The sequence below is a fragment of the Ixodes scapularis genome, unplaced genomic scaffold, assembly GCF_016920785.2.
Source record: "Ixodes scapularis isolate PalLabHiFi unplaced genomic scaffold, ASM1692078v2 PGA_scaffold11__112_contigs__length_91849675, whole genome shotgun sequence".
Classification (NCBI taxonomy): Eukaryota; Metazoa; Arthropoda; class Arachnida; order Ixodida; family Ixodidae; genus Ixodes; species Ixodes scapularis.
In genome coordinates, this window is record NW_024609837.1 from 59,953,490 (window position 1) to 59,977,881 (window position 24,392).

At 47.1% G+C, this 24,392-nt stretch overlaps 1 protein-coding gene across 1 annotated transcript in view; it reads right to left on the reverse strand.

Moving 5' to 3' along the window:
• Positions 1–266: 266 nt before the first annotated feature.
• The window catches only part of LOC8036132 (S phase cyclin A-associated protein in the endoplasmic reticulum), a 126,068-nt gene continuing 101,942 nt past the window's right edge, over positions 267–24,392 (reverse strand). The window contains exons 27-28 of the mRNA XM_042288939.1: positions 22,437–22,473; positions 267–1,920 (exon numbers count right to left, since the gene is read on the reverse strand). Of these exons, the coding sequence (XP_042144873.1) occupies positions 1,823–1,920; positions 22,437–22,473 (135 nt within the window). The 3' untranslated portion in view covers positions 267–1,822. The remainder of the gene's footprint in view (positions 1,921–22,436; positions 22,474–24,392) is intronic.

Consider the following 24,392-nt stretch of genomic DNA (forward strand, 5'->3'; position numbering starts at 1 on the left):
GGTCTCATTACACCTATTTGCTCTAACGAACCAACCCCAGTTAAACTTGGAAGATTGAAAAAAAAAAAAAAAAAAAAACCCAATAAACCTACATGTTTTTTTGTTTTTTTTTCAGTTAAAAGTTAAAGAGCTTTCGTCAGAGAAAAGTCGGAAAAATTTTATCAGTCCAATTTTGGCCGCGTACTTTTGGAAATACGACCATATGAATTGAAGAAAAAGAAAGAGGAAAACTTTCAGCTCAAACGCACAAATCAAAAAAAAGAAAAAAGAAAAAAAAAAACGCACACCAGTAGGGAATGGACGAGGTGCTTGGCCAAGTACTACGGTAGTTAAGCTTGACTCTCGAAGACGGCAGCTTCGGTGACTCAAATGTGTAACGGACCCCACCGTTTGTATAATCCAGTGGCAAAGCAAAAAAGCCATACAACACAAACACCGCTCGTTAAAAAAAAAACTGATTATGCTTTACATCTGACGACAATTCGATGTTGGTCGCGCTGGTGGGACCGGTTGGGCCAACGTACAAGTTAAACAGATACGGACAATCTAATTCAAAATGCAGCTAGAGCAAGATTGCCACATCAGATCTTTCTTGCGCGAAACTTAGTCATTATACGTGCCACCAGTACGAAAAAAAAAAAAAAAAAAAACATAAAAAAACAAATAAATGAACACGCACGTAGCATAAACCAAATGTACCCGTGTCAAAAAAACTCAACTATAGTTCTTAACAGGATAAGAACGGCAGAGCGTCTCTTTCGGACGGTCGGCCTCCAGCACGCTTTCGCCGACTACCGCCGTGCTTCGGCAGCGCGCGCACGACCGAAGCTCACGAGACGTCGAAGCGGCATCGAAGGTAGGAAACTCGCACTGGAGGCGGGACAGCAAAAACTCCTCCCTGTACACCTCATCCTATCAGAAACTACAGATCACTAGCTGTGCATCTTGCGGCCGTTAACGGAAAAGTGGCTCGGAACCGTCGGGGGTGTTTTGTCACGAGGCCGGTGACCTTCGGGCGCCTGCACATAGAAAGTTCAAACTTTCACCGAACGCGCACCGAGCAGGTCAGCTTTTACCGCGTGAAATTTCCAAAGCGCCCGATTCTATTCCCGTAAATAAACAACAAAAAAATTCCAAAGTTAAGGTTGGGGGCGTTCACAGACGACCGAGTTAACGACTCAATTTACTTGTGACGCCATCTCCCGATAGGCGCATCAACGAGCAGACGACGCATTTCGTTGTCTCTTTGCTGCGCCTATCGGGAGATGGCGCAACAAGTTAATCGCGTCGCCAACTCCGTCGTCTGCGAACGCGCACAACCTCGACTCTAACAAGATTTCTGAGCTCATTTTTTCTTTACAGGAAGATAAGTGCGTTTTAAAGTTTCACGAGGTAAAACTGACCTGCTCAGTGCAGATTCAATCAAAGTTTGACCTTAATACGTGCAGGCGTCTATTTTTTTTTCCGGCTCATTTTACAGGGGAAGTTGGGACACCCCACATAACAGAGTAAATGCAATTGTGCGCAAATTTAAATGCAACCGAGAGGCTCCAAACGTCTTCCAGCGCAACGGAGAGGTTAGACACGAGCGCTGATTGGACGCGAGCATTAACTGAACGATCACGCAGCGCTCGCACCCAATCAGTGATTGGCGCCAGCCTCCGCTGGGTGACGTAGCATATTGACCACTCAGGCCTTCTTTTCTAGGAAGCGTTGGATCGAGTTGGATGATCTCGCCACTCCTCGAGAGAACGAGTGTAAGTAAGCTAGAAAAAAGAAAAAGAAAGAAAAAGTGTAGGGTGGATGAGAAGGTGGCCGCGGCTCAGCACGCTTGGATTGTTTCCGAAAAGAAAGCCTTGGCCGCCGTCCACTTGCTCTTGGGAAAACGCTGTTCCAAGCTCCAGCAAGAATCGGCGTCAGCTGCGATGGAAAAAAAAAAAAAAAAGAAAGAGAAACAGGCATACACGAGTGAAATTTTGGAGACAAACAGGAACACAAATACAAATACAAACACAAGCGAAATTTGAGTACGAGATTGCTTAATGGTGTGTATGGAAATAGCAACTACTAAATGAGTGCAAATGAAAAAAAAAAAAAAAAAACTGAGACAGTTCGAAGAATTTGTTGGCAGGAAATTTATAACGATACACTTTACTACCCACCATACGACCTAAAAATGAAGGGTAAACTGAAACGTGTACGTGGGGAAACGACGGTTAAGTGCTTAGGTAATATCGAACCAAGAAATAAAACCGTAGCAACAACGTTAGATGTTTTCAGTGGAAACTTGACGAAGGCCTCTGGACTGTTTCGTAGCAGCAGCGCCAGTTAAAATAAATGAGGCGAAAGAAAAATACTCTCAAAACGTTATCAACAGGCAACACACGCGCTTCCTTCGAAACAAAATACACAGACAAGTAAAGGGCCGTTCACACACTTGCAACCGAGTAGGACAGAGAGCGACCAGACCGGTTTTTAAGCCTCTTGCGACGTTTTAGGACCGGATCGGCTGCTGCGGAGCTGGTCCTAGGACGCCGCAAGAGGCTTAAAAACCGGTCTGGTCGCTCTCGGTTAGAAGTATGTGAACGAGCTTTAAGAGACAATACGCATTAAAGATAGGAGTAGGCAAGAAAAACAACATCAAGGAACATTCAACCATGTGTGTGAAGAAAGACAAATCATCAGTCGAAGTACTTTCACTGCGTGACTTTGGCCATACTAAAGACGTTCGACACAGCGTTCCCGTCACGCAGTTACAAAACCACCGCACTCTAATACTCTGTGTGACGCGCCGAACATTGGACAGTACCTCCCAACCAACTGCACCCGATATTCCTCAAGCGGACAAACAAATAAACGACCCAAACGAGCGAACCAAAACAACCGACAGACTCAACTTCCACCGAGAGTTGGTCACAAACGGACAATGCAAAAAAGCCGCAAACCAAGCGCACATAAAGCACGCACACTACCCCAAACACACACACACACACACGGACGCAATGTGTCCTTACGCAATCCTCCCCCTCCCCTCCCCTCTCCCCCAAACCTCACTAATAAAAAAAAGAAAACAGGCACACACGTTTTTTTGGAACAACACCTTCGCGTACTCACTCGATTTGACTTTATCCCGGGCCGACTTCTACATCAACGCGAGCAAACAAGCTATACAACAAACACCCCACACACTAAAACAAAACAAAAAAAAAAAAACCAAACAAACCCCTTTGAAGGAAAAGAAAAACAAACAAAAAAAACAAAAAAACTGGCGGCCCACACCCCAAGCTTCTACCCCAAAAAAACGAGCGTGCGTCGCCGGCCGTATGACCACCGCCGCCACCCAGTTACGCGCGTAGCTAATGGCCGGTCGGTATGAAAGAGGCGCGTCTACCCCGCTCCCCCTTCCGTTAAAAGCCTCCTCTGTTTCTCCCTCTCCCCCCCCCCCCCCGCGTTAAAAGCCTCCTTTCCTCCCCATCCTCCTCCCCCCTCTCCTCTTCCCATCCCTAATTAGATTCATAACTCCGCAGGGACACACACACACGGCGTGCCATAGCCGCACGCGGCTGCTCAGCGTGAACGCATGCCGCTGTTAGCCGGAAAGCCAAAGTGCATTAGCCTGCTCTCGCCGCGCATGCGCGGAAGAGGGAGGGGCGGCAGACGCCGGCGCGGTGCCGGGCGATCTTTTGCCATCCGTCAGAGGAGTGTGCCACGCAACGCTCACGACAGACAGTGCGCGCGAATGGGCCAAAAGCGGAACTTTTTACACGCGCCTTCTTTTTTTGTTCTGTTTTTCCCCCTCGTTGCAGGGAACACGCCCCCTTTAGTCATACGGGTGACGATAATAGTAGCGGTCATAACTACGGACGGCGCGAACCTTCCACAGATCCAGTTCGACCAGTTTCGATATTTTCTTCTGCGAACTTTTTTTTTTAAGGTGAAGTTTGACTGAAGCGCGACTATTCTGCGCATTCGCGGAAATTGAGAACGATCTGACGCCACCAGGCGGAAAGAGGAGTGTGTGTGTGGCATTAATTGGATAATTTGTTTCGCATTCTAACACAACTAGATCGGTAAACATTTTGTTCGCTTTTATATTGCGTAAACAATGGTAATCACTTTCTACAATTTTGACCGAGTTATAGTGCTATATACTTTTTTTTTAATCTCCCGTCTATGCGTTTGGCAACACTGTTCAAAAGTTTTAACTACCAAGCACGTAGAGACTACCAAACGCAGAATATGTATTTACTGGTCTTAGCATTATTGAGCTGTCTCCCATTCGCTGCTCTTCAGTCAAAACATCGCCGCCGACATCACCAGCGCGAATATTTGACCGAAGTCAAATATTAGTTACGTCTAAAAGTTTCTTAAACGGTCCGTCCAACTCTGCAACGCACCAAGTTACCGAATTAGGCTGACTCTAGAGGGCAAATTGACGCGCAACCAACAGCGCAGTCAAGGCTACGGCGTTGACGTAGTAACAATGAGCTAAACGTCATCACCATTGCCCCTTTTTGCTAGTTTTCTTACTCCTCCGGGGAAGCGTAACGGTGACGTCAGCAACGTCTCCTTTCGGCGTTCGGCGGTGTTCACGTGATTGGCGTAACGCGCCTGCTCAGCGCGCTTCTTGGGAGCGGAGCAGTCCGGCCGTCTCGACGTTACCGCTGTCTCCCTCGTCGCAACTACCGACGTCGTCGTCTCACCGTTTGTGATTATCCTCTCCCGGAGTTTTGTTCATACCACGTGCGCAGACTGACATGCACACGTCGTCGAATCCCGCGGACACCAAAACGTGATGAAGAGTGCGGTGCAGACGACACTTGTGCCTGGCGCACGCCCGGCCCAATCCCGCCCGTCGTTGCGTAGAGGATCACGTGACATCTCCTACCACGTGAACAGCCACGTTCTTGGCGGCCCGAGACATATGTTGACGGACGGAGCCGATGTTTCGATTTCTGCTCATATAGAAAGTAAAATTTAACAATATATATATATATACCATTTTCCGCGAGGCAGATGACGTATAGTGTACTTTACTAGTGCCTCTTTAATGTGAAATCTCCCATTATCCCGTCAGAATTCAGCGAAGTTGCCCTTTAAGCCCCAGCGCAGGCGCTGCTACAATCCTGCGAAGCAAATGAAGCTGCGCCAAAGGTGCGTTTTGATCAAGCAGAGTAGATCACGAATAGTAATCACCATCAGCACGCATAGTAAATCACGCCTCGACGCTACGCTTTTTTTTTTCTATGCGCGACTGGTTTGGCCCCGGTGGTAACAAACCCACGAATACAAGCAGCGCCTTGAGGATAGAGTGAACTAGAAAGTTCACTCTATCCTCAGTTCCCTGTAGTGAGGATAACACTCTTTTACGCGGTTTGATTGGCTCCATCGAAACTACGGCGCCCGAAACGCTTCACAGGCAGGCGTGTTTAGCGTCCCATTCTGCCCACGCATCGAAAGGGGTCTCGCGTAACATTTGATAATTGGAAATTCAGACACACTTCGAATCTCTTATACTTGCAACCGTACGCGGAGAAAGATTCGACGACGACGCGCGAACTATAATTTATCTATCAACGCAATATCGTTGAAAAGCTCGTGTCGCAAAAAAGCCAGCGTCACTGGCGTGACGCGAAAATCCAGATTGGTCGATAGGGACGCGACGTCACAGCCACACGACCTCGCAAGGGAATATCAAACAACCCAGAACGCTCACGGGACTCGTGACGTCACGCCTGGAACGAAAGTGGTTAAAAAAAAAGTGGCACGTAACGGGAATTCAAAGTCGCCGCATGTCTCAAAACGATTTCACTTTATAAAGTAATTCATTTTTCTTAAAGAAAAAGTCTGAACAATATTAGGTAGCGAGCCAGACACGCTACTGGCTAAGCCTCGGAAGGCACGCTTGCACGGCGAATGAGAAGGCGATGCAAACGGGGTCCCGGATCAAGCTATCGCGTTCCACTCTTAAAGGCGAAGCTTAAGCGACTGCCATGTTTTTTGTTTTGTTTTATCTTTTCCATTATTCTTTCATTTCATTTTAAGTGCAGACGGAGCCGACGCAGCCAGCTGATAGGACCAATCAGACAAAGTCAACCGAGCACCATCGTGGTGTCCGTCATGTTTCTGTACATGTTCCATCATCGCTGAACCCATCCTATACAGAAAAGGCGTAGCACCGGCTGCGTCTGGACTTAAGCCGAAACGAAGCATAAAATCCCCACTCGGAATCGGCAAAATTTCCAAAATAAATAAATTAACAAAAAAAAAGTAGTCTCCCGCGATCGTTCGCCCAGACGAATCCCAAAGACACACTGTCGCGCCCCTAAAACAGCGAAGGTAAAATTCGTAGTCTGACAAGCTCGTACCACGACGAGTGCGCGACACAACCAGAACAAAGACACACCCCGTCGATCTAAAACTGTCAACGCGCAAAAAGCAAGACCCATACGGAAGAAGCGGGTCGCGCAAGCCAAACTAAAAACAATACAGACACACAAAGAAAGAAAAAATAAAGAGACAGAGGCCGGTTAAACAATACAGCAGGAGCAGCAAAGGCGGCCGAGAGTGCTCGGCGGCAGGCCAGTCATCCGGGGGCCTGTCGAGGCTCGCGATACCGAAGCACTCCACGCCGGATGACGTCATGGGGAGCAGACGACCGTCGCCGCGAGCAGCGGCGTCCATTAACCCCCCTTTCCACAGCCCCCCTTCTACCACCCCTCAACCCCGTCGTCAGTAAAGCCCCCATCGGGCTCGAACAACGCACTGAAACGACGATTACGGCCCGAACGCAGCAGCAAAGAAAACGACGCAGTCGGTGCGGCAGACGGCGAAAAAGAAGTTATTTGTCCGCGTTCTTTGCTCTATTATTTTTTAATTATTTAATGCTCGTTAACGGCGGCAACGCACCAATCACATAACTTCGTCCGTCCGTACGATCGTGCATCTCCCGCTAAATTTATCGGGGAAATTGGCGTCACCAGTCTCAAAAATAAATTCAATTTTCCCGCTAAATCTAGCTGAGAATTCGACGTCACGTGACCGATACGACAATTCCATTTGCCCGCTAAATCTAGAGAGGATAGTGATGAAAAATGGTTCGTCACGCCCCCGAAACAACTTTAAAGTGCCAAGTCCTGACGTCAAGCGACAACAAGACTTGGCAAAATGACGTCAGTTTTTCGCGGTCTCCTCCACCATTTACTTGAAAAGGAAATCATATCATTATTATCATTATTGTTGTTGTTATTATCATCATCAATGTTATTACAAATTTCAACAATCGCTTCTTTAAGAATTCCGTGCACTATAGAGACGCAAAAATAAAGGTTGCTTTTACGTCAACCGTTTTATCACAACGAAATTGACTGCATAAGCAGGATGTTACCGATTGACTTCAAAAATTGCCAGCGACCTCTATCTTCAAATTCAACCCATGGAATGCAGCATGTAAGAAGCGACCGTTTAAATTTGTTCAGACACATTACGCTTTCATTCCGGGAAGTGAAGAGCACACTGTTAATTAATTTACCCGCTAAATTCAGCGGGGAAATAGATCTTACGGTGCCAAGCAACCGACGTAACGCGATATCATGCGACGTGGTCGCGCGAGGCGACATCGCGGTGCCCAATCGCGTACGCTTACGTAACACACCGACGTCACGTGGCGTCCATTTCTCCGCTAAACTTGGCGGGGAAATGTACCGACGGACGCTCGCGTCGGACCTGCGCCCCCGTGTCGGCCTCCCCTGGGTGACGTCAGAAATCCCGCACTACGGCCTTGTTTGGGACAACTCGGGCGAAGGCAGAGAGCTCGCTCGCTACCACGAGCGATTTCGGTCGCAAAGCGCGAGCGAGACAAAGGCTGTACAAAAGCCAGGGCCATGCTCTGATCGCGCACACGTGCAAGCGCGCTCGTGCAGTGAAAGCGTCGTTCAAGGCTACGTGCTCGTGCTTGCAGCGTCGGCTTAGCTCGCACTTGTCGCGAAATGAAGTGTATATATGGTGTATTCTAGAGTTAGTATTGTGTACGCTAGAGGTTCAACTGGCGCTAGTGTGCGGTTTAAACTTGAAGCAGATGGCAACCTATCTGAAATCAACTTCCAGTGATGCACGTCTTATGGAAAACAAAAAGATAAAGAGTGCATTTTCTCCCAGGGCTTGATTATAAGTTATTATCCCAAAATAATTCGTACGTACCAGACACTTCGGAACATCTCTCAGTCACGCAGACGAAAATATTTGTCAGTTCCTGCATTTTTTACTTCAAATTTGTGGCATTAAACGCGGTGCTAAAATGGCTTCAGACGTGTATTTATGTACGCTGTCTGCTAGGGTTTTACGTGCAAAAGCAATGAAGAGCACCTCGAAAATCCAGAGACGTCAAGGGCTACGCACTAACACTGGTTCAGTACCCAGCTGTGCATGCAGACAATCAAAGTAAGGTAAAGCCAAGTAATGAGTGAAATTGGCAATAAATAACATCGTTGACTTACTCCCGGTTTTGATCAACATGGTTGATGGTGCGTACAAAGGTCATCGTCCAAGAACTGAGCTTCCTTCAATAACGTAAATCTTGTCTGTCTCGGAACGAGGTAGTTTTACAGAGCAACAATCAAAAGCTGTCGTGGCTCCCTTTGCACGATGTTACGTCAACTACAGCTTGCGCTGTTGCCAACGAAAACTATGTGTTTTGCGGGTGCGATCTGAGCAGTTTTTTCTGTTTAAAATTTAATTACTTGCGCGGCGAAGGATTTAAAAGTTCGGATATTGTGCCCGGAACATTTCCCTAAAGTAATGCCAAAGTAGTTGTTTTCCGAACACACAAAATTTTACCGGACAATACCCTTAACACCCGATAAATTCAGGCACAATAAAAAAAAACAACACAAAAAAAAAAACGTTTTTAGTGCGTTTACTTTTGCTGTTTTACGCGTTTTAACCGCTCGTAAACCGTCAATACGGCAATACCCCCTCTGTTTTCGAGGACGCATAGACCGCCGCCTTTTCTGATTTCCCACGTCGAGCAGAGGCATTTTAGTGGCATGCAAATATCGCCGATGATCAAGATTAGCGTCGTAGGGATGTCGCCGCTCCTTGAACAAGCGCTACCTTCGTTTCGACCGTCATTCTCGTTAAGATTCGCAGCTCGTTTTTACACACTTGCCGTGGGACATATAGGACTGGATTAGGAATACTCGGAAGTTAAACTATATATATATATATATATATATATATATATATATATATATATATATATATATATATATATATATGTAGTGTCGGACATCAGAATAATTAATGGGAAAATGACCGATTAACTTTTCAATTAGTGAAAATAGACGTGTGATTTCAATTAGAAACTTGCTGAGCGTCATCGAAAACCACTAAATCATTTCAAAAAGGCTGAGTGCGTGAGAAACGCAGTAGGTCACTTAAGTTACCACTCGTGGAGCAGGTGCAAGGCTCGCGGTTGCGGTAAGGCGTCCGCGCGATTTTTCCGCCTCTTATCTAGCCCCAGCCTTGTACCTGCTCCACGAGCGGTAACTTTAGCGCACTACTACGCTTCTCACGCGCTCAATGTCTTTCTGAACATTACTCATTTAGCGGTTTTCGATGACGCTCTGCAAGTTTCTAATTGGAACCATAAGTCTGTTTCCACTAATTAAAAAGTTAATTATTCACTTTTTTAGTTAATTAGAGAACTAATTAGTATCGCGCATTCTCTGACGTCCGCCACCACGAGTATTATGGTTCAGAGATTATTACCTTTTTACCTCCAATACATTAATTTTAAAAACTTTTGTCACTCCTACGCGAAACACCCTGTACATACCGTGTAACTTTAGCAATTTCACTTTTATAAGGTTAATCGAGTTACCTACTATTGGCTACGATCCAAGTAACAAAGGTAATTCCGGTGATTCTCCGTCGAAGAGACAAAATGCACAGGAGCACCGCAAAACAAAAGTGGACTGGTTGCTGTCGGCTTCAATGTGAAAACCGGAAGTTCCATAGCCTGCCAGATGAACCTCTCGCACTGAAGACACGGTGTTCAATACAGACACGACGTCAAAAGAATATGCGAATACGCCTCGGGTATACGCCCGAAGCATATGCTTAGCTTCACACGTACGTTCCGACATGTCGGAGGACGGTGTTTACACCACCAACGTCACGAGACCATTCATCCGAAGGAAGAAACACGTCCGAGACCGTCTCCTGTATGACCCGTATTCGCTGTGCGACCGTGGCGTTTATCGAGAGACCCGCTCGCGAGAGCACGAGTCTGCCCCACGAGTCTCTCCTTCGTGCACCGCCTTCCGAGCACCCGGGTTACGGTGGCGTGCGCAGAACGCTCGTGCCCGACTCACATCAACCTTTTTAAACGTCGATTCACGCGGCTCAATTTTCGCTCGCGACTTTCCCAGATGCGACGACGCTCGATCGGCACCGCAGCTTCCGTCGCGCTTTTTCTTATCGCAAGAGCGACATTGCAGCTTGGAAATCGCGAGCAGGATCGCACCCTGCGGATCGGGCTCGAAGTGAGATCGGTCTCGACACTTCAGCGTCTCATCCAAACTTTTTCAAGTGTCTCTGTTCGGTCGGAGGGAGAGCTCTCCCCAACGGGTAGCTTCTGTTCAAACGGTGTCAACAACGAGACGCGAGAACGTCGCGCACATATAAAAGCTCGCAAATAAACAACTGACCGCAGCATGACTGGTAACCTCTATATTTGCCGGCAGAGCGCGCCAGTCAACGCCCGATCATAAGCACGGGCACCACGGCAGCCCGCCTTCCTTTTGTCCCCTCGTCGAGAGAGAGAGAGAGCGAGAGCAAAGGGGGGTTGACCTATTAAAGAAACCGAGGGAAGCGAATAATATGAGAAAACGAGGGAAAGAAAAAAAAAAAAAGATGACGTCCGCCACCGGAAGTATCGGGCAGAGGCCGGAAGTGGGTCGCTGAAACCAAACCGGATGTCAGAGGAAGAGTTCCGGTTTGCTGGTCTAACCGCGCGCGCGCACTAAAACGTAGAATGAGGGGAAGCGGGGAGGACCCAACGCAACTCCGTTCCCCACGCGATGTTTTACCCGCGGATTCACTCATTACTCTCTCTTTTTTATGTTTTTTTTTTTTTTTGTGCCGTTGACAGCGCCTCTTCTCCGTTTTCGGGTACGCATAAACCGCCACCTTTTCCCAATTCCCATGTCGGGACAGACGTACGTTACGCCTTATTCGTGCAACGTACGCAGCGTGGCCTGTCCGAGGGTAGGGCACTAATTCAAAGCTAGATCTCAGGACAAACCTTTCCTATATCTGATCACGCCAAAGCTCGAATGAGTTAGAAAAACAACCCTATAGACCGTTCCATTAGGGTCATAGCGGAGGGCAAAAAGAGGAGAAAATGTCCTACCCCTCCCGCCCTATGTCGTCTGCTCCGCCGAGTGGGCAGTAACTAGCATCCGGCTAACGTACACACTGTTTAAAATCGCGTCATTTTGGGAATTTCAAGCGCAGGTGCGCAGATTTTGGTATGCCAGTTATCGTGTATTACTATGCTAGATAAAACAGACTAACAGAGTCCAATTGCGCTGTTATCTGCGTGCAAATAAAAAAAAATAGGGAAAACTGTGTCAGACTGGCCGGTCTCTCCGGCGAAAAGTGAATCCGGTGGCTGTACCTTTTTTACTATACAGAGTTCGTACTGGTGTAGGCCTTTAGCCACCATGAGTGGATGTCTGGAATAATTAATAAAAACGTGCTCTCCTGTCGCAATACACGCAGTAGTTGAGGGTAGTACTGCCGGCTGACTCAACTGCTATTTAAGTAACGGAAAAAAAGATACGTCAGTTGATCATTTACCGAAGTAGAACAACAGAGAACTCTAGGCTGATTTTGGAGTAGCCATAACTATTCCAAGAACGCGAACCACTTCACAACGGCAGCCACGAGCGAGAGTTCGATGTTCCGTGCAGCCCGCCGATACAGCCCAAAGATGGAGAATGGCAACCTCCCGGTTTGTCGTCTGCTAGCGGAGCCGGGCGCGTGCCCTTCTCTCGTTTTACCCCGCCAAACCCGCTGAACTTCCCGGATGTGTGGAGAGGGCGCTGCTGTCGAACAAAATGGTGCCGTCCAGAGGGCGCTAAATGGAATGGTCCATAGTCAGCAGAAGGTCAAGAACCAAGTACTCGCTATGCTTATAGCGCGAGCTTTCCGCCTTCGATAACAGTTCGTCGCACGCCCAGCCAAAGCCAGGGGGAGGACGCCGCGAACCCGAGTTGGAGGCGGAGCTTCAAGCGGGATCATAACCTGTCACCAACTATATATATATAAGAAACGCCGAACGATAGTGAACGGTAAAATAAACCAGTAACGTAGTACCGCGAATTCGAACTACAATTAACGGGGCGCCGTTGCTGAGATCCACGCCACGCGGTACACCGACTGTTGGCGGTCCATCTTGGAGCAGCCGTACCTCGCTACTGTAGTCACAGATAGGATTGTATAGAACGCCAGGGAGGTGCTTGGGTCGTCCTGCCTTCAGCGCGAGCTTCCCTCCTTCGATGATGCTTGGACGAAAGCACCACGGAAGGCAGCGAGTTCGTGCCGGACATTGGGCATCCAAACGAGATGCCTTGCGTTCTCGTCTTCTCAGTGACTGCTGGCACCCGAGTGTCCTGAACGGTTCTTTCAGCCGTAAATCATTATTCCTTCTCAACTCAAAAAGGGAAATTAGAAGTCACCCGGTAGTGCCGTAGCGTTTCATCGGATGCAACGAATCTGAGCTTCCACAGTGTCTTTTCAACCGCACCATGCATGTGACGATAAGTGACGTCACGGCACTGGTTGGACACAAACGCGAATCCAAACGTTCGTCGACGTTTTTTAAAGGAAGGGAGACCAAGAAAAAGTCCGCGCTATACTTTCGAATTTCCGTACCAAAAAGCAGGCTTCTCGGCACTAGTTTTCTTTCGACCCACTAAAGCGACATGCGATTAGTAAAAATCCCAACCTATCAAGTCGTTCGTCTCGGCCCCAAAATTAATTCCGCGGTCCCTTTTAAGGTGCGGCGCGCCAAGCGAAAACAAATCACTCGCACGGTTTCGCCTCACGCATACGGCTGCAATCTCTCAGAAAATGCTGCATGGATGCCTCGTACTACACGGGCCAGATTACATCCGCTATTGCTGACCTTCTCTCGTCTTATACCGAGACACCGAAACTACAGTTGACGGGCCTCCACAAAGAAAAAATCTGGGGAGAAGGACACAAATAGAATCTAAGATGGCAATAACCCGGCTTCCTACGGTAATGACAAAGTGGAAAAAAAAGAGGGGGAAAAAAAAACTTTACGAGCCACGCAGCTTCTACGCTACCTTACCAGCTCAGCAACAAACACAGACGGCGATAACCGCCCCCAAACGCAGACGCGCGACTAATTGATATAAATACCTGCAAACGACGAAGCGACGAGATACTGACGCTACTGATCCGTAAAGAAAGAGAGACATCGGAGTTCTCAAAATACTTGGCGCAAAAATAAAAAAAAGAACAAGGGCAGAACGCGAATCCCGACCTTATTTTCGTCTTCAATCTAAAAAAATCGGAAGAAAAATCCTAAAACACGCAAACAAACAGAAAACATTATACGGCCTTCCTTACAACAGCCTCCCACCCTGCCCCAATAAAAAAAAAAAAAAAGAAAGACGCAGACACACATGCAACCTTTGGCATCTTTTCTTTCGCCTCTTTGCTCTGAATTTATTTTTAGTGCCACCATATCGTTCTTCTAGGAACAAACTTTTTCTTAAAAAATAAAATAAAAAATATACCCGCATCGCGTTTTTTTTCCACCCCATCCCTGGAAAAGAACTAAACAAGTAGAAATAATATAATAATCTTGAAAGGAACGGCAGAAAACTTTGGAAAAGCGTATGCGCTGGTCTCGTCTCCAGCCCCACACAAAAAAAAAGTATTCCGTTTTCAAAACTTCTTTTCCTCACTACGGGCGTTGTTACGACATTTCTTTTTTCTACACCAACAGCACGAAACTCTCTCGTGTATATTTACTTCGCGAGCACACAGCGAGTTTCCAGCGCCCAAGACACTAACGCACACTGCCGCCGCCGATCCTCTGTCTGCCCAACGCAATAAAACACACACAAAAAAAAAAAAAAATACACGAAAATTGCGAAATTTAGAAGAAACATCGAAAGAGCAAACTATATCAGAAAACCCGGGAAGATTTTTTTCTCCCCCTCTCTTTCGATAGACGTAGAATATATACCCTAAAGTATATACACATAAATAGAAGAAAAAAAAAGAAAGTTGACGAAAGACAAGCGAAAAAGAACATAAACTGCCTAAGGCAGGGAGGAGAAGAGGGGAAAATAGGGTAGAAAGAGGAGGAAGAAGGAAATCTAGGGAAGAGGAAAGAGCGAGAGAAACGAACACCGGTATTGGTCGTTGCCAAGCGACGGGGGCGGAGTTTCGTTTCCGCCAATGGAACGCGTTCCGTGTCGCCTGGTAGGCGACGAAAGGGGAGAAGAGGAAAGGGAAGGTTTCTCCCTCTTCACTTCAGGCACTGAGGAAAGGAAACAGATACATAAACCGAAAAGGATAAAAAAGAAAAGAGAAAACGTGTTCTAAAAGGGACAATAACATACAACCGAAAGTTGCCCAGAGATAACTTAGAAGAAAAAACATAGGGTGCGAGTACGCACATAACAGACGTGGAAGAGCGCGTGCGTTTATATAGACGAGCACATGCACGTCCACACGCGAAATGCCCGCCAATGTTCGAAGGAGCTTTGATACGAGCACCCAGATTCCGGAACCTCGCTATGCCGTGTCGTGGTCACACGCGCGGCAGAGCCAATCAAAGCTGTAAGCGAAGCAAAGAAAAAAGCGTTTCAAGGTAGCCACATTTTATCCATCTGGTGCTTATAAATAGCGTTTGCCACACTTGTCCGAAGCATTCATTTGACGCTTTTTTTTTTTCGTCCTCCAGGAACGCGAGAGAGCGAAACGATATCAGACGAGCTGCGTGGCCAAAAATCAGGAAGTCTCTTTAACCGTAACGATCGCTAATTAGGCGCCACAATGGCGGCGCCTACCAGGACGCTGGGGACGACAGGAGTAGCGATGTTCTATTTACTGGTTGTAGCCACGCGCGAGCGTTTTCATCACCGCTGTAAAGGTGAAACTTCCTGCAAAATACATTCGAGTTTTGCAAACCCGCCCCATGAGCAAAGCACCCTTAAAAGCTAAAGGGGCTGTGCAACAATCATTCGGTTAGAACGTATCTCGATTTGCGCAAGTTTACTGGTGCTAGTGCTACCCACATACCCTAATGTCGGCGACAGGTTAAGAGTGAAATGGAAGCTCCTCCCACCTGTTTCCACTTTAGCAGAGCGAGCGTTAGAGAGGAGGCAACCCCCTCTCCAGCGTCCGCTCTTCTCCCCCTAACGACGAAAGATCACTGCGAGAGCACTTGGGCTCATGGCAATCAATGCCCCTGCAAGCATTCGGGTAGTGGCTAGTGTCAAATCGCCGCAAAACACGGCAATGTCCGCAACTCGGCACGCGTCCCCTGCTTTTAGCCAACACTCAGCGTGTGGCGACCAAGAAAGTTACCGGCACATAACCCGCCGGTCCGTCTATTCGACCGTCCGTGAATTTCTTCCCTAAATTAAGAGCAAAAAGAATTAGTCACATGACGTCACGTGATGCCGGGTAACGTTACACGGCGACCCAACACCCTGTTGTCAATTTCCCCGCTAAATTTAGCGAGTAAACTGACGTCGCGTGACTTGAGGCCGTTTTTTTCCCCTTCTTTTTGTTTTGTTTTTACTTTTCGGATAAGGAAAAATATAAGTAATGCGGACGGGATCGGCGAACACGGTATTAAATGGGAGCTTTCGAGCGCGCGACGCAGCGTTCAGGTGATCCGGGGGATCAGGCGGATGTCCGGACCATATCTCGCTCCGATATCCACGTCGCCCCGTCCCACACACGCGTCTCCACTTGAAGTCCCCCCACACCCTTCCCTCTTTACTTCTTATTCCTCCTCCTTCTCTTTCACCCGCTGAAAAAAAAAAAAAACAACAACAACAACAACAATAAACTAAAAGGTCCGAGCAAAAAATATTAAAGAAAGTAACAGCGTTTCGACGCGAACACCACGATGAGCGAAGCGAACCTTTCCGTAAAAAAAGACTGGTTTTAAACTACTTTATTTTTTTTCGCCGTAGATTTTATTACCTTATTAACAACTCGAGAACACACCAAACTATGCACATTCAATGCCGCCGTTAAGAGGACGAGAGTCCAACGATTGATGCGTCGTGTATAGAGATCACAATTATTTGTCTCCAGAAATTTTTGTGTTACGCCTCGAGCATTTATTAAAATCAGATGACTACTATAGCCTGGAAAGCTACGATAATTACAGATACACGTTAATAAGGTGCACACACAAAAAAAAGTGCCTTTTTTTTATACAACGTAAAACAAAAACGAGGGAGTACTGAATCAAGGGTCACTAATCGGCATAAAATTTGTACAAACAACAATAACAACACAAAAAATTTGCAAACGAGATACCGCCTACAGCAAGCGATAAAATTCGACAATGTTGCAGGGCACTTTCATATTACACAACCACCAAAGAAGAAACCAACAAAGACAACACCCCCTGTAAAGCGTGCACCACCGCAAACGTACCATTAGTGCGGGGAAGCCAACCAGCAGTCTAAGCGCGCAACGTAAACACTTAGAACATAATACAAATACTGCGCGCGTTTTGTATAAATTTAATAACCGTCAGAATTACTTATGAAAACAAGCAATCTTTCTGTATTACCGCTCCTGAAAATGATTCTACTACAAACCGAGCTGGACGATGAAATGTCATCGGCGCTGATTTTCGGAGTAATCCACACCCTTCACTATTAGAAATGAGCTTGGTTTCCCAAAAAATTGACCTTTTCGCGCAGTCTGGGCTAATTACTAATATACCATTGAATGCGGGTGCCCTGATGTCATATCAATTATCCACCTTTTACGTTAATGTCAAAAGACGAATGCCTAGAAAAGATCTAAGACTAGCATTACTAGGTCAAATTTATGCAAATTAGTCCTCTATACAAAATTCCTTCGGAGAATAAAAAAAAAAAAAAAAAAAGTACGCGGAGCGGACACACATAATTTGTTCATGGGCTGTTCTTGTTGAATCATTTTCCCATGACAAGTTAGTCCTAGTTGTATTTCCTCATCTGAACTACCCATCTGGAGATATCACATCATTGCAACTATTAGCAGCAGTACAAAAAGACAGAAACAGCAGCAAGGAAACAAGTAGGTGAACGAACTTCTTTGAAAAAAAAAATGCCCCGAAAGGTCAAACATAGTAAAGTACCAGTAAAACAAAAACACTATAAACACATACAAAATAACAAACAAACAAGGAAGTTGTATGTAATCACGATTGAAAACGTCAACGTCAAACAAAACCATATTTAGTTTTATTTATTTATTCAAATACCCCTCAAGGCCCAATGTATGAGGGTAATACACGGGGGGGGGGGGGGGGGGGGGGGCAAGCAAATATGTAGTACGCAGATAGAAGACAAAAATTATGCAGACGATATGAGAACGAGGAATAAAAAAGAACCTAAGTATTAGTATAACTACGCACGAGCTCCTGAAAGTTAGACATATCTAGTTCAGTTGCATTGTGAGCCGGCAGGTTAATCCAGTCGATTAAGGTCCGTGGTATGAATGATCGTGCGTAACTAGATGAGTGGCATGTGATGCGCGCTATTTTGAATGAATGATCGCGACGTGGAAAAATAATGGGTGTTTTAAAAAAAATCGTCGTGAAGCGATGCGTGGTGATAGAGCTTGTGAAATAATGAATATGATTTCCATACTTTTGAACTCTACAAAAGGTCACGTTACACCGAAAAACGTCCACCCGAAATCTGCGTCTCAAGTCACAGTGTCTAGTCACAACAGTCTGACTGTCACACTGTCCTGTCTAGACACTGGCAGTTGATTGGCTAAAGTCGCACTCAACGAGGGCGCGGTATTAGCCAAACAAAAACGCTCAAGAAGAAAATCACTAAAACGTGAGGTGTGAACATAATAAAGTCAAGCTCAGCGCGCCTTCTTAAGGCGTGAGTGACTATTGCACACAACAACAGACACACATACACCCAACACGCACTGGCGCAGCCCGCACCACCGTTGACTCGAGCGTCCTTTACTTCATAACCGAAAAAAAAAAGCTACGAACTAGGGCACGGCCGGCGTCCACTATAGGTTGAACACATCTCGAAAAACACAGAACGTGAAAAGAAAGCATCCCATCGCCATCGACAGCAGTCAAGCTCTAACAACCCGAGAATCAGCATAACCGCCACCGCCTCATTTAAAACGCACCCCCAGCCTCATTTTCGGCGGCGTCAAACCCTCCCCCCTTTCCCGAAATTGATAAACAGTCCGAAAGCGGAGGATAAGCTTCTCCCTTACCATCACCGCGAACCGCGCGGTGCTCAATCCGTACCCTCGTCACTCTAATGAATAAATTAGCTCCGCGAAAAGCCGGCGGCCGGGAGGGGATTAGGCCTAAGTAAAGCGCGTGCCACCGCGTCAATCGGGCTAAAAGCAACAGCAGGGCACACCCCCGCAGGAAGCGCCATCTAGGGAAGCCTCCGCAAACACAACTCCCTCTCGCGCGCGGGCGCGAGGGAGGAACGAGGGGTTCAGAGACAGGATTAAGCGGTAATCCGCCAGAACTAATCGCCAACTCCGAGTCCCTCCCCCCTCCTCCGCTTCGGCTTCGCCACCGCAGACGCGGCCTTTTTGGTGGGCCAAGATGGCGGCGGCGGCGCCGACGTGAAGATTAACGAAGAACTCCCGCACTGCGGGAGAAACTGTTAACGCTAGGCAGCTAGTTTATATGCTGCTGTTTTGGGGGGTCCTCTCCCATTGTTAGGTACCCTCGCGGGGATCAATACGAGGTATACGGCTTTCATTGTCGTTTATCTACGAGCTTAACGTCAATAATCTGAATACGAAAAAAAAAAAAAAAAAAAAACACTCGACCTTGCGAAAATTGTTATCCGAGCCCGAAATTCGCATGGCTAATTGGAATTAAAAGTCTGAATCTCGGAGGAAAAAATGCACAAAAATAGAGCGAAGGATGATGCAATTTTACGGAATGTTGGCGATGCACGCGATCGCATGATAGACGAGTTCCGGTTACCCATACTGCATTCCAATAAAGCAACCGATCAACATACCTAACAAGCGCCTATTCCTTACACATTCGTTCAAGAGTTATTCTGGAGCAACGCGAACAGTTGGGTTATTGTTAGTAGATTTAAATTACACCGAAGATTCAACGTGAAATATGAAACATAGCAGAAATATGAAGATACCTTATTTTGCCAACGGCTGAACAGTACGTCGTAGTCCCTCTAGGATTCCACCTTCCATTTAATACATATTCCTACGACAACTCTGACCTTAAAGGGACACTGAAGTAGACACTGAGATCATCTGTTTATGGTGATAAATCAATCTACAAACTCTAACATTAAAAAAAAATATATCGAAGTTACACTTATGGGCGGACGATTTTCCTATTAAAAATCTAATCAAAGATCGTGACACGTCCCTCTTTCTACTCCTTGGAGCAGACACCAGGAGGCGCCGTCGGAGTTTGTCAAACAAATCAAACAATAATCGATGTATTAAGTCTCCTACGCCTTAAGATTTTACGTTTTTTTCCTTCTTTTCATCATAAAACACAACGCGCAATAAAAAAAATAGCAATAACGTTCGGAATCTCCACGCGATATAACTATTTTCATCGGTCAAATTCTACGGAGGCGGTGGTGGGAGACCTGACGATGCCGGATTGCCCCGCCGCCCAAAAGAGAAAACAGTGCCAGAGTATTTCCATTGCTGCGAATTACCGGGGGACGTCTTGGCTTCTAGAGCAGGTAATTTTTTTTTATCGATTAAAGCTTAACAAGCAAACAACGTTCCACCAAAAACAAGCTCCTAGAAAAAAGAAAAAAAAGACAAGGAAAAGGCATTTGAGTGTCCTTCCTCACACATTGTACACGAGACGCGGAGTTTCTCTGCAGATATGAGGACAGATTTATCCGCAGATACGGCTCAGAAATGTCCCAAGTATGCTTAGCTTCGAACACATACGCACGCTTCGAACACATCTGCAGCAGACGGCGTTTCGTATCACCAGTGTGACGTCACCAGGGGTGGAACTCATGAAATGTATTTGGGAGCAGCCACGGGAGCAGCTGAAACCGCTGTTTTGGAGCAGGTTGGGAGCAGCTAAAACTACCTTCTGGAGCATGCTAGGAGCAGCCCAGATCAGTTTTCATTGCACTTCATTTTGTGTCTTAGACGAGCACGGGAGCAATTTCAATTCTGCTTAGCAGTACAGATGAACATGAGTGGTTAGGGACCTAGGTAAATGGGATAACAGTGTAACAGATGCGAAAACTTGAAACTTTGTGAGCCTTAATGAGAACCAAAAAGCAAGTACCACATGTTTCTGAAGATGGTGTTTTTGATATTCTCTGAGTGGCTTTCAGCTGCTCAAAATGCAAATCAGCACTGCTTATCGCACAACCCACACGTGCTCGACATAGTAATTATATGTGCGAACCTCTTGACGTGCGAAAGCAACGGACGTGCAGTTGCGTGGAGGAACAGGGAAACAAATTTCGAGTTTATCCTATTGTGCAACTGAATACCGAAGCAGCAGACTACAATTAACGGAGTTATTGTATTCAAAGCGATAAGCAGGAGCAGATCTACCACTCGCTTTAGAGCTGCTGGCCGGCAAGGTATCGGATCGGACCGCGTTTCAGTTCTATCAAATCACAATTTATCTTGCGGGAATGCGGTTCCAACTTCTAACGATGAAGTACTAAAAGGAATCTTCTGCTCATTTGTTTTCAACTGGCTGACGTACGCATCCCGGGCCGCAGAGCCCCAGGCAATCTGACGCTTAACGACTCGACCTCACCTCGGCCGACTTGCTTAACCGCTTACGGTTGAAGAATAACAATCCAGTCGCAGGTGTAACACTTCGAATCCGATCCCCGAGTTTATTTTGCGCGCTTCCGACTGGGGATACACAGGGAGAATAAACAGAACAAAGGATTGCAAGGCCGGCGAAGCTAAACGCGCTAATCGTTGCCAATCGAGTCGATAGAAACCGAAACCAAGACAAAATACTTTTTTTTTGGCGCACGTTGTGCGATTTGGTGCACAATGGCGCAAGGTATTGGCTGTGGCGCAGTTTCCGCGAAATGGCGCAGGATGGCGCAGACAAATGCGTCTGGCGCGAAATGGCGCAAATGGCGCAGCCGTTCCACCCCTGCGTCACAAAACATGACCATCAAAAACACCGAACCAGTAACAAACACCGTTCACACACACGTCCGACACACCTGTCCTCGACAGGCTCCCTTTGCTGCCCTTGGGCGTTCCACCGGGCCACGACGCAACGCTTTTGCGACGAGCGGGCACCCCCCATCTCACAAACATCCGCAGTGCAGACATAAAGGACACGGGCACGAGCGCTGTGGCTTTGAAAAGAAGTGCCTCCCACATGCACCAAGTTCTCACACGGACGAAAGCCTCTTCTTCTGAGCTATAGGCATTTCTCTTCACTGCAGACATTTGAGAGACGGAGTTATTATATATAACGGTCGGCTTTTCGGGCGTTGCGAGCGGACTATAAGAGTCCCACCCACGCTTAATCGAAGCACACGGGAGCCAATTTTAACGCGGTAAATATCCAATAAACGAGAGCACGCGGGCATGCTTAGGCGAAACGAAGATCGGAGCGCGGGAGTAATGGGACATAAAGACAAATCATCCCACAGTATAATCGCAACTCAACTCTCTGACCTCTCACACCTGTTGGCGCAGATGCTTCGCCTGAAACGAAATATCTGCACCTGAGTTTTTTGTATTTTTCCCCCTTTGCCGCTGTAAGCAAAAAGAAAAAACAAAATAAAAAAACGCGGACTTGTTTGTCAATAGTGCGTTGGTCGATGGTCACCGACAACTTTACAAACGGGGGATGAGGGCAGCTCGAAGCATCCCATTACCGCTCCGCGGCCAATAAGATTGCAGCATTAGCCAATCAAAACTCACCAAAACGATTCAGGAAGCAATTTAACATAATACTACGTCACGCCCCCACGTTTCTCAGGCGGACAGTGACTGCAGCGCAAAAGAGCGCGTAGGAACGCTAAAAAAAAAAAAAAAGCTCCCCAAAAAGTGTTTAGAATATAGGGTTAACGTTTGTACCAGTTAAGCATAATTGTAACTGTAGAGCGAGCAAAAAAGAAAACAACAACAACGTACAAAACGACGAAACTTACCCCGCTTTTTGCCGCAGTGCAAGTCCAAAAGGCATTCCTGTAAAAAAAGAAGTAAAATATATGTGGTCATCAATGTTATCAAACAAACCTACAGCACACAAAAAAGCCTAATCACACACAAAAAAAAAGAAAAACAAAACCGCAAAGGCATTAAATCTTGCTGGAAGGAGAGGTTGGAACGGGAGGAAGAGGCTAGATCAAGACTGGTCGGTTTATGGGCGGTCCAATGGAGACAAAAGCAGCCTTTGTCGCACTCGTCCGTCACGTTAGAACGCGGTACCCTGGCGTCCGAAATCTGGCTCTCGCATTCAAACGCGTTCCACGACTGCAGTGGAAACAAAAGCCACTCACTAGCTTTACCTATACCTACTAATCCCTCGAATCAGACCTCGGCGTTCTCGGACGTCTCCTCCGCGCTCTTTTTCCTCCTTCTCCCCCTCAGTTTCTTGGCACATATAGACGCTTTACACACGCGCAAAATTACAGCCGCCATTGCTGACCTTCTCTTGTCTCTTCCATATGCCGAGCCACTGAAGCGAGCGTTGACAAGCCTCCAAAGAGGCCAAGACTGTGGAGAAGGACGCAGTGCAATCTAATATATCAATAACTTGCCCTGCTGTGGTTATGATGAAGTGAAGTAAATGTAATATGAAGAAACAAAAACTGAAGGTCAGTTATGGCGGCGCCCATGCACAGCTGCGGCAAAGCGTCTGTAGATGACTGCAAGCAGGGCACCTGGCCGCCGCCATGTCTCTGCACGCGCGAGCAAGCACATGCAATCGCAAGCCTGTCAAGGCAACGTTCATACGCACGCTTCGCGTACGCATGAACGTATGCGTGCAGTAAAGACAGAGGCGTAGGCCCGTGAGCCTAGCTCAGCAGTGTTCTTTCATTGTACACGAACTTGTGCCACTTTCCAAAGTCACGCGCTCGTGCCCATGCCTTTGCCTTCTCCGCAAAGATTTGTAAGACGGATATTTTTTTTGTAATATTTCTCTACCGTCATGGCGCAGCACGCCAAAAAAAAAAAAAGAAGAAGAAAAGATTCTGTAGGCTTACAAACAAAAGCCGACTTCATCTCACAAACATCTGCAGTGCCGACAAATGCCCGGGTGCGAGCGCGTGGCCCTGGAGTATTCACTGGCGGCCATAGCTGTGTGCGCGAATTCTGAGCGCCTGCTGATGGCGAGCTTCCACACTTCTTTTGCAACGTGCATTCCGCATCATCGAGAGTGCCGGTCTTAGCAGCCTGTTGATGTGAGCTCGTTCTGAGCATGCGCTCTAAACAGCACCCACAAATATGGCGCCCAGTGAATACTTCCTATTCGCGAGGTATCCCGCAAATAAAACATCATCGCTTCACGCGCCTGTCCCCTTGTCTGCACGCGTACACATTCGTAAAACAAAATATAATCGGCAGACAATTTTTTTTTTCTTTCACGCTGGTGAAACGAACCAGACAAACAAAAGAGAAGAAGAAAGCGAACCGTCCCAAATTCGAACGCCTCGACCAAGAGACCATGACCAAGAGAGAAGCGAACAGGACAAGCGGCGTCTGCCCAGTGCCCACCACCCCCGCGGCCGTGCCGGACACCCCGGAGTCGCCAGGGCCCGAAGCCATGGACGCCTCCGAGAAGCGCAAGACCGTCATCGTGGTAAAACAACTCGCGGGGCTCGAACCACCCGGGTCTCACCCATTGTCCCGTTTTGTTCCACCGCAAACTGGCGCCACAATCTGGGCCAAGCCAACCGATCACGTACAGAAAAAAAAAAAAAGCTCAGAATCATGGCGCATTTACCCCGCATGCGTGATATGTTGTGGGTGACGGCAAACGCACTAAAAAGCCGATGAAAACCGTGACGATTCACTTAAATTGCTGCGTGATCGGCTCCGTCGAATCGCGGTCTATCAAGCTAAAGACGCTGGTTCACAGAGCACCGCCTTCTTAACCTTGC